This window comes from Trypanosoma equiperdum, assembly GCF_001457755.1.
Source record: "Trypanosoma equiperdum strain OVI genome assembly, contig: ctg_983, whole genome shotgun sequence".
Taxonomy (NCBI): domain Eukaryota; phylum Euglenozoa; class Kinetoplastea; order Trypanosomatida; family Trypanosomatidae; genus Trypanosoma; species Trypanosoma equiperdum.
Window position 1 is genome coordinate 1 of NW_027124957.1, and position 10797 is coordinate 10797.

At 50.5% G+C, this 10797-nt stretch overlaps 4 protein-coding genes and 1 pseudogene across 5 annotated transcripts; all 5 read right to left on the reverse strand.

Moving 5' to 3' along the window:
• Positions 1-770: 770 nt before the first annotated feature.
• On the reverse strand, positions 771-1703 carry TEOVI_000877200 (proteasome beta 5 subunit, putative; the record flags this gene model as incomplete). Its single annotated transcript, XM_067227468.1, has 1 exon — positions 771-1703. The coding sequence occupies one exon, from the start codon at positions 1701-1703 to the stop codon at positions 771-773; it is 933 nt and encodes a 310-aa protein (XP_067083569.1).
• A 519-nt stretch (positions 1704-2222) lies between these two features.
• TEOVI_000877300 (tRNA pseudouridine synthase A, putative) lies at positions 2223-4289 on the reverse strand (the record flags this gene model as incomplete). The annotated part of the gene is made up of 1 exon (XM_067227469.1): positions 2223-4289. One exon carries the CDS (start codon positions 4287-4289, stop codon positions 2223-2225), a length of 2067 nt encoding a protein of 688 aa, XP_067083570.1.
• A 518-nt stretch (positions 4290-4807) lies between these two features.
• On the reverse strand, positions 4808-6313 carry TEOVI_000877400:pseudogene (annotated as a pseudogene). Its single transcript has one exon. A coding segment is annotated over exon 1 (1506 nt).
• Positions 6314-6854: 541 nt separating this feature from the next.
• TEOVI_000877500 (uncharacterized protein) lies at positions 6855-9002 on the reverse strand (the record flags this gene model as incomplete). Its single annotated transcript, XM_067227470.1, has 1 exon — positions 6855-9002. One exon carries the CDS (start codon positions 9000-9002, stop codon positions 6855-6857), a length of 2148 nt encoding a protein of 715 aa, XP_067083571.1.
• A 451-nt stretch (positions 9003-9453) lies between these two features.
• Positions 9454-10194, reverse strand: TEOVI_000877600 (Peptidase M76 family, putative; the record flags this gene model as incomplete). The annotated part of the gene is made up of 1 exon (XM_067227471.1): positions 9454-10194. One exon carries the CDS (start codon positions 10192-10194, stop codon positions 9454-9456), a length of 741 nt encoding a protein of 246 aa, XP_067083572.1.
• Positions 10195-10797: the final 603 nt, after the last annotated feature.

The following is a 10797-nucleotide window of genomic DNA, read 5'->3' on the forward strand; positions in this document are numbered from 1 at the left end:
AGCACGCACGGCCACCACCCATATTTCCACCAGAGCGCGCATTGGGGCAGTCGCGGCTGATGTGACCGGGGCGACCGCAGTTGTAGCATGAGCGTCCACCGCCCATATTTCCGCCGGTGCGTGCATTGGGGCAGTCACGGCTGATGTGGTCAGGTTGACCGCAGTTGTAGCATGAGCGGCCACCGCCCATGTTTCCGCCAGAGCGCGCATTGGGGCACTCACGGCTCATGTGGCCAGGCTGACCGCAATTATAGCATGTGCGGGCGTTTGACATCTGCATGTTATCAGCCATGATACTGTCTCGAAATCGGCGTATTGGGGTTTAGGAAACTTAAGAAAAGCTAGGTTCTTAGAGGGATATTACGCCAAAAGTGAGTGGAAACGGTGTAAGATGTAGTATGGCAGCGCGACCACAGTAAAAACGATAAGCAGGAGTGCGCCGGTGGCGGTGGGTCGCCCTCGGGGGCGAATGAAATTTTCTTCAACACATAGTCAGATGAGGCCTTAAAAATGGGAGTCAGGGACATTCTGCGAAAGCATTCGGTGATAAGATGCACCTCTCATCAACGCAGGAACAGTCGTGTGGGGAAGTGCCTTCCGACTTGCAGCTCCTTTCATTTCTTCACGGCACCGCTTATTCACCCCACCCCCTTCCACACACAAAACATCCCATTAGGGTACTATTTTCCTCCCTATACTCCTCCCGGTTGCCTCGAAAACTCCCCCTTTCTACACCGACGACCCACAGACATCTCCTCACGAGTCGTGTCCTATGCACTCTGAGAAGAATAACGGTCATACAGTTTGGTTTGGTCATCCCGCGATATCTGAGTCCATCCTTTCGGGTGAACATGATAAACAGTCACAATGCCACCAGAGGCACCATCACGATACGTCGCGTGGAAGATTGAGCGGCGCGCCAGGTCACATGCCTCCTCAACAGTGAGGTTCTTCCGGTAGCCCTGGTCAAGCACACCATAGGCATAAATGGAACCGGATCCCACACTAAAAATTTCATGCTTTACACGCGTGCCCTTGTCGTCCACGTAATAAAGGGACGGCCCAAACTGATCCCAACCAGCCACCATTGTTCCCATAGATAGCCCGTGGTTGCGGTATTGGTAGGTTATATTTGCCAGAATCTTGCTTGCGGCTGCTACAGAGATACGGCAGTTGTTACGTAGCTCCCACAGGCGGCACTCCATGCCGAGAACGCGCTCCCAGTACTGGCAATCTGCTGCACCACCAGCCATCGTACCAAGAAGATATTCGTTTATCTCCAGTACCTTCATAACCGTTTGAGAAGAAATATACTGGCCGGATGAGGCACGGGAGTCAACGGCAATAATTATCCCACCGTCAAAGTGAAACCCCAGTGTTGTGGTGCCTTTTTTCATGTCAAGTTTAGGAACACTGCGCGGCACTGGACACGGTAACATGAGTTTCCATATGCGTCTGTCAGAGTTGATGCAGTTGCTTGTGCAAAGCGGATCCCTCGTAAGTTCTTCTCCACTGTAGGGCATCACGCTGAAATCGTCCGTGCGATCAGCACTCACTCCAAGGGGATTATTCAAACCTAGAGCAGATCCATCTTCAGCTGCATCGTTTACACCGGGAATGTTATGCCAAGTGAAAGGACCGATGCGAGGGCAATCCTTCAGGGAGAACTCCGAGCGGAGAACACTTTCAAAATCTGCCAACATCACCCCCAACCGTTTCTTTCGTGGTGTAGCGAATCAATATGTACACCTGAGGATAGGCACGTATGTCTGTATACACGTGGGTTTCCTTCAACGTCGCACAACCCTCACGCTTACCTGCTCGTTTGTTTGCTTGTTTAACTGCTTATTCTTCTTCACGGTTTGAAAAAGGGAGAGTGAAGGGCATTCTTAAGGTCGTACACCGAGGCAAAGAGGAAAAAATATCCAATGTGTGAACGAACATGTGAAAGGGCAAGTCAAACCCCGCATTAAACCCACACTGGAACCGACAAAATTAAGTCCAACAAACCTCCTCCACTCGCTCTCTCAACGCACAGCTACGATACAGAAGTGAATGTGCGCATTCACACCACCCCGCTACACTGAGGCACATGACAGTGAGACAGGGAAATGGCTAAGGAGAGAGCCATGCGCATAATGTCAAAAAATAGAGCAGACAGTGAATACACGCATACAAACAATCCTTTTTAAAACTTACAACAGAAGGTGACTAAAATGAAATTAAACAGCGGCCGTGATGTCTTCGATAATTCCCTCCTCGGCAGGAACCTCGCAGTTGCCGTCTACATGGTCGCCAGCAAAATCATCCGGCAACGGCGTGTCTCCTGTCTGGGGTCGAATAGAAACACGATCAAGCCACTCATCAGCAGCTGTTTTCAGCTCCTGCGAGTCAAAGCTCAGGGCATCCTTCACCTCCTCATACGTGAAGCCATCCAATTCCTCCAGTTCGCGTGGAGTGAGCTCACGGTATCTGGCGAGGCGACGGAGACGGGACACGCGCTGACGTCGGAAAAACGGCCAGTCACGCTCCACGAACTCCTTCCAAACGGCGCCAGTGTGCCGGGTATAATATGGGGGAACTGTCACCTCACGCAGCGACCCTACAGGAAGTCCTGAGAGTGAGAATGGCCCAAATGAAATGCGGCCACCTCGCTCTACCGTGCGACCCAGGTGCTGCATGAGGTGTGCCACAGGCATTACCTCGCCGCGCACCTTTACCTTCAGTGAGAAACGTGACTTCATCGCCGGATTCACAAAAAATTCCATGTTCTTGTACTGTTTGCCATTGATTGTAATGCCCTGAAAGTTTAGCTTGTGTGCCAGGACAGGGTCCACCGCTGGTCGTACACGCAGTAGGTAAGTCTGCTGGATCATGCATTTCGGGTTTTCGAGGAAACGGGAAAGCTCCCCGTCGTTTGTAAGAAGCAGCAGCCCGTGGGCTCGCATAGGAAGAGACCCAACGGGGACAAGGTGATCCATACCAAGTATCCGGGCATGCTTCGTAAATAATGCTCGACCAGCCACGTCATTCCTAGATACAATAACGTGTGCCGGCTTATGGTACATCCACAGCCTTGGTGGCGCAAACCGAAGGCGCCCACTGTGAGACGCCACATGAATATTATTCTCGGCTCGAACAAGACGGAATGGATTCCTTTCCACCACATTATCGACACGTACCTGACCACTGGCAATTACCGCAAGCGCTTCGCGGCGGCTACAAAACCCCGCACGTGGTAAGCACCGAAGAAGATGAACGGAACCACCCGATGAAACCAACTTGCCCTCCCCTTGACTCGTAAGCCTCCGTGAAAAATCACTTACCGGATCATGGATTGAGCCGCCGGGTACTAAATCGGCTGAACTGTGAATAATTTTTCCTACGGCTGGGGACAGCACCTCTCCATCCTTCCACGGATCTGTTGAGGGCATCGCTATTTCTTCACCGCTTGGTGAACCGTCATGAGATCCGTCAGGGAAAAGGTCTGCCAAAGTGTCAGCTTGGCCACCAAATGAACTTAGATCCTTAGCATCCAATACGTCGCACCGAGGAACGTTTTTTTTCAGCCTTCTTTGCACCTCCGAATCTGAAAGCAGTTTTAGCCTAGAGGGAAGATACGTGTCGTTTCGATCTTCACGAAGTTTCTCTGCCTTAAGTTCCATCAACCTCTCCTTCAACATATCCGTAAGCTGCACAGGGGTATCACCGTACGCATTACCTTCCCCCTGTTCCGGCTCAATTGTGGGGTCGGCTGGGGAGACGTTACTTTCTTCTGCAACGGCAAAGCCGTGATCTTTGGGGTTCGCGCCGGACAACTGAAGCACATCGGGCGATAAAGCGTTTAGCCGTGTGCGGCTGTCAGAGGGTGAACCTCTCCACTGCAGACATTCTGATTGTCTTTTCACATCGCTACGTATGTCGAAACTCCCTTCATCGAAGAATGATGGTGCAGCGCCTTTTTCCTCCCTTGGAGGGGCGTACCCGTCAACATTCCTGGTGCGTGTGATATCCTTCCACGTTTGCTTTCTCCGCTCATCTGCCGAGTAACGGGTGGTTGGGGCCTTCTTAATGTGTGACATGGCAACCGGGAAGTGTCGCTCCACATCCTGAAGTTTCTCCGCATCTGCTACGTCCACACTTCGCTGCAGGGCCGCTGCCGGCGAAGATACACCTTTCTTCTTAGGAAACCAATGTTTCACCTTTCGCTCCTTACTACCAGTGCTGTTGACCGGTCGGCGCTGAACGCACGGCAGTACGACGAGCAGTGGCAGACTGACACGGCGCATTCACTACAACACCTATCAACCTCGCCTATAGGGCAGAAACCGCAATGCGAAGGAAGAAAGCGGTCATGCACCGATAAGGGGAAGCGCCACAAAGTCATTCTTACGAGGTGTTTTATTCATACTGCGCAGTACCACGGGAATAAAGCACACTACTGACGATGACGTTTTGTCCCCCCCCCTCCCCCCTCGGACACAACGCTCGGCACTGCGGAGCCACATCATTCGACGACGTGACAATGCAGAGCACGGCAGTATACAAACGAAGGGGTAAAGGAGCACAATAATCCAAGTGGGAGGGGCAAAAAGATGAAACGAAGAACCACTAACAATTATTGTTAATCATAAATAACACAAAGATAAGCGCCGCCAGAAAATGAGTCGCAGCAGGCAACAAACAATGAAATGACCAACCGATATGCAGCTACCTTTCCCCCTGGATGCTGCATTACCCACGTAAGTTCCGTCTCTCAAACTAACCCCCTTCCTATCTTTCGCACATTCAGAGTTCGCCTGGGGAACTAGTACATAATGGTGCGGCATAAGTGGTGTTTAACAGCGGAATCGACGTAATGTCTACCAATCCACCAGAGCATACAGTCAAGTGCGGGCGCATCCCAGACTCTCGACGTACTCTCCGGCCTCCATTCCCTACCAGTGGTGCAAGCACAGGAACTACGAAGGTAGTCCAACAGTAAGTCTGATGCTACAAGTGCAGCAACGCGGATGCAACACTCCTCCACACCCCCAGCCGCTAATAAAACACCAGTGTCCACTAATGACGCCAAGTATGAGTCATACTCCACTAAACCGAGAGAACGAAGGGCTTTCGGCAATTGGTAGTCGCAACACACAGTAAGATGGTGCTTGTCCTTAAAGACACCATGAGCCCCACTAAAAGGAAAGGGAGCCTCGGTAACATTTGGCGTGTTAGCAGCCACAGTATCCATCGCCGACACCGCCTCCTCAATGGCCATAACGGTGAGCTGAGCTAATTTAAGCATTGGTATTACAATCTCGTCGCCCTGGTCTGAGTCCTTGCCACCGCCAACTTCACCCCTTAGCACACAGACATCGTAGTAGCGGGGGTGCAGCTCAACCAACATTTCGACAAACCCCAAGTGCGGGAATATGGGGTGGTACAAATAACCCTCGCTGAGGCACAGCATTTTGAAAAAGGAGGTGTCCTTTTCCACTAGACTGCGGGAAAGCGACAAGAGCAACTCAACGCGTTCCCTGGCAGCGGGCATCCACATGGATGTGTGTCCATCCTCCCTGTAGCCAAGGAAGCAGCGTTCCAGCGCCTCCATAGCGTCTTCAGTGGTTGCGAACTGTTGCAGGAATTGTGGACAATGCCAATTCAAATGGTAAACCTCCACTGCCCTGCACAGTAGATGAACCATCGCCATAGAACCACGAATCAGCCGTTTTCCCCCGTAACTTACCGAGCCGCTTGTTTCTGCGCTGCCTTCGGGTAACTCGGCGTAGAAGCCGCAGATATTCTCTACGCGAGATCCCGTAGGGGTGGCGTCGGGGGGATCCTCCCCCCAGTGCCTGAAGTCTATTGCAACCAACATGCCCAGATAGTTCACCGTCTCCTCCACACTGTTGCGGAGGCTCGGCGGCACGGCGGTGAACCACGGCGATGAACCTGTGCTTCCATTCTCATGCGACTTGGCGAAAAAATCTGAAAGGTAGCTTTGCAACAGCTTCTGGAACTGTGGTCGGGAAGCGCACTCCTCAACGTCCACCAGGCGTGCATAACGTAGTTTCTTGGAAGGGAAACCACTAGCTATAAAGTTTCGGACGGACGTCCTTACCGGCTGCATTTGCCACCTTAGCGCCCACGCAGATGTAGCAGCAGCTACAGCCTCCAGAGCAGAACAGTATGGCGGAGAAAAGTTAATGCGAAAAAAGGCGGTAGACTGCGACAGGGGCAAAAAGAGCTTTGTATATCGGAAGAGGAGGATACAGACAAATACAACAGGGAAATAGAAAAAGGCGGCACAACATGCCCTTTTGTACATGTAATGAAACGCGCGAGTCACCCGAGTTTAAGTACATCTCCATAACTATTGTGAAGGGTCTCGAGTCAGCCACTAGAAAGAATCAGAAAGCGATTGTTGTTGAAGACATCCACACGAGGGCTTGAGTGTAGAGGGTAGGAACACCGGCGGTACGATAATGTGATAGATCCCGTCAAACCCACCGTGCACACATGCACAATAGTGCAGTGAGCGGTCTGCGGCGATAAAGATCACCATCCTGAACAACCGCTGTCCACCAGTAACATGACCCCTCGCGCTAAAATCTGAAAATATACAAAACAGTACATGTAGAAGCACCCACCACATACTCCGGATTTATACAAACAGCCCGAAAAAGAACCATTAAGAAGGCACAAAGCACCAGGAGGTGAAAAGGCACAAACACCGTTCTTCGCGGGTGGAACCTGATAAAATAACCCGAGAATAGAAACAACACCGACTACACAAGCGTGGAAGTGAAACACACTCGAGAAAAGCAAAAGCGACATGTCGAAAAGACGACCGGCCACTGTACCACATGCTATACCCTACCAGATTCACGCAGTAGCCGAAGGAATGTTGTCGACATGCCACGGCCAACGGGGGCGCCAGAAGGCTTTTTTACAGACGAAAAGGCGGTGCCCCGCTCCCTTGCAATCATGCCCTCGATCGTGTGGATACCTGCTTTATGCGTTTCTTCGATACACTTACGGCGCCGGTACTCCTGAATCAACAGACGCTCAACCTCGTAACGAATCTTTTCATGGTCCACATACGGATCCGCATTCTGCTGCTGTTTGTCCGACTCATCGTCATAAAAACTAACACTCATCAAGTTAGTCTTCAAGGACCGCTGTTTCCCCCCCGTGCCAACTAGGAGGTCATGCAAGGGGTGATTGGAATCCTCACAGATGCCAGTGTGAAAGGGTCTCCTGTGGTAACTTCTGGAGCTTTCGGGTCTAGCGAGGGAGAGCCATGCGAAGGAGTGTGATGGGGGCCGCGACAGACACTCTTCAGTCCATGCCACGTATAGGAGTTTTGACCACTCTTCTCCCATAGCATCTGAGGTGACACTCAGGTGTGAAAGCGGTTTCAGATCCTTTCCCTTCTTAACTTTTCGATAAACTGGGTAAAGATAATGCAAATTGTCTAACGTGACGTTGGGACCCAAAATAAACGCCTTGGTTTGCTCTCTAGAATTCTGCTTCCTGCGCGAATTCATGAGCACGCGGAACTCCTTGAATGTTGAAAGTGAATGAAGAGGTTCCCGCAAAGATAGAGGGCCCTCTCTAACGAAACGCACCTCCACTTTTTCCAATGCTTTCTCTGTGTCTTGAATACGTGCCCTACACTGAACAGGGGCAGATCCACTAGCTAAATCTGGCCTGGGATCCAACCCAGATTGGCCGGCGCCCATAGATTCGGGGAACGTCAGGTGGCCCTTCTCCAGGAGAATGGCTGTAACAAAGCAAGCATTTGCACGTCTTCGATATGGTCCTTCAGAAGGGTTTTCGGTATCGGCTAAATTCACCCATGCGTAATTCTTCTCCTCCTTTCCCTTGCCACATTCGTCCATGTAGCCAGCCATGGTTAAATTGGTCATACTCTTTAAAATACTTGAGCAGTGGGAAGAGCGCGTCCACAAGGACAACGAATGCGAGAGCACTTGCCTCTCTTTGGTTCCATCAGTGGGAGCCTCCTCCTGCAGAGTCGCAGGTCCACACCATGATTTCTCATCAGTGGTGTTGTTAGTGAAAAGATTTTCAGATATGTGAAGCGTTTTCGCTGAAAGGCACGTCTCCAGTACCAACGGATCATTGTAACACAACTGGTGGCAATTGATCACAAAAAGTAAGCGTCGCCTGACAAGTTCTCGCCTCTCAATACTCTCTTCGTCCATTAAAAGCCGAATCAACTTCCTCTCGCGGGATGTTTGCATCGGGTTAGTGCGTGTGTTGCACCGTATCCACGCTCTCTCAATAATGCTAACTGCGTGCTTAAACACTTCTTGCTGCTTCCTCCATTTCAGACGCAAACTTTCAAGTGCGCGAAGGAACGTCATCACCATCACTGCATTGTGCTCTGCAACCCTACCCTCTTCCTTCCCTTTCAGGTCAAGAGACAATGCGTACGCGGTGCAAGCTTCGACAATAATGCGTTTAGCAATGCGTGTGCGCAACTTCCATAGACGGTGCTCCCAGGTATACCGCTTCTCAATCCGAGAAGCCAATGCGTCAGGAGAATCTACAAGTCTTCGCAGCAGCGTCACGCGGAACCAACGCTGGAGACGACTCACTGACACCTCCATTGCCACACGATGCAGGCGCGAGTTCGATGTGTTTCCACCACTCTTTGATGTTGTCCCACGGCTTCCCGTAGGGTACGTAAGCCGGTCTGCGGTAAAGCAGGAAGTGGGTCTCCTTGATCCTGTACCCCACACGGAGCTGCGACGCGTTGAAGTATCACTACTAAGAGTCCTCCCCTGCGGACCAGAACGGCTAGTTGCGCTTCCCTGCCGACCGCGCATACTGCCGCGTTGCTGACTCATCGACCCGGTAGAGATTGTCCGCTCTTTAGATGTAGTCTTCCTGCGCGACTCCTGTGGTAAGCGTTGCGAACTCGTCCCACGCTGCTGCACGGGCGGTAGCCGTAGTTTTTTTGGTGACCCACCCCCCTTACCCCGATTCATTTGGCACCTGCTGCGTACAAGGTATGTTCGCTACACTGATTGCTTTTCTTCTTTGAAATATATATATATATATGCGCTCTGAGAGCGTTGAAGCAAAAGCGACTTAGCCTTGAGGCGGTGGCTGCGCACAGACACAGCGCGACAGCCTCCATTTAAAGGGGAGATGAGAAAGGTAGCAATACGTAAAAGCAACTCCGGAAGCAAACAACAATGAGGCAGTGGGGACCAAAGTACATAATAATGATAATTAGTTAGAGTGTGGAGTAATTGTAATGTGAAGAAGGCCTCAAGTCTTAGTTCTTCTCCTTCGCCATATATGTTTTTTTTTCCAAAAGCAACATTAGCGAAAGAACCGCTATGACGCCATTTCCTTGCCAACCCGTGTCCGTGTGAGAAACAGACAAGCTCTGCTGCGGCGTCTTTCTTACGTCCTCGGAAAGACGCCACAAAACTACAACTCGAACTTCTCGTCACCGTAACTCCCCATGGAATACAAGGGTGCGGCAAATGGCTCGTAGTCTGAGTAACACTGTTTGAAGATGCGCTCTACGGCGCGCTCCGAGAAACCACGGCATAATGGGTTTTTTTCCACAGCTGTAATAGCACGACGACGAACACACTGTATACCACCACTCAGGAGATCAAACCGCCCGCGACGCATCTCCTCCCCGACAAAACAGTCACCACTCAGCCTGGCAGCGCGTACTTCACTGCATGCCTGGTGCATACAATCCGAGGCTTCAATAATGCCTCGCGCGTCGTCAAAGGCATGGATCAGCTCGTGTCTGAGATTCCGCTCAACTGCAGTGCAAGTTTTCGCCCCGGGTACAATGCTGTCGTTCTCAGTTGCCTTATCCAGCACAACATGTTGCTCGATAAGTAAAATGTCCCCCTTTTCGCAATCCCTGCGTGCCCGACGCCACATGTACCCTGCCGCTGAGGTGCCATCTGCCATGGTGTTGCTGCCACCAGCCCAAGATGCATTGGCAACACCGCCGCTGTCGAGTTGGGGAACGCACTTTATTCGCTCACGACGGAATGGGGTGTTGCTAATTTCTTCTATGCTTTTGATCAGATACTGCACGGTATTAACATTTGCAAGGACCTCATCTACAGCAGCCTCACATATTTCGTGGATGGAGGGCTGCTTTCTGCTTAAGTTCCCTACACCATCAGGTTCCACAGAGGCCATCAACAGCGACACCTGCAGTGTCCCGGTGAAGGTGACAACAACCGCAAAGAAACGGTTGGAAGAAGTGACAAAAACTAAAAAAGAAAAAAGTGAACTGTGACGAGGAGACAATACATACACAAACGCATACAAAATAAGCTTGTAAGCAGAACAGAGGATGCTTTGCGACGCCAAACTGTGCCACCTCTGTACACAGTTTCCGCTTCTTTGTACGCGAGTAAATGAGCGCCGACAGCAACAACATTGTTACAAAAAGTAACGACAACAACAACAGTAATGATAGTAAGAGTCCTATCTACCCGTAATTCCTCAAAGGTAAATATACTCGTCGCATTTGAAATACAAACACGAGTGAGCATATATAAATATATTCTTCTTTTTATATTTATGTGTGAGCGTGTAGGCGCGTATAAAAGGGACAGGAAAGGAAGTTGACCTTCGTCCTTACTTCTAAGCAGTGGAAAGAACACCGGTCACGTTAAATATATATAAATGCAACAGTTACTAAACCTCTTCTTTCTCCCTTTTTTCATTTACCTTTTTCTTCATTTTTTTTTGATGTATTACATCACTCCTTGAACATATATATATATATATATATAT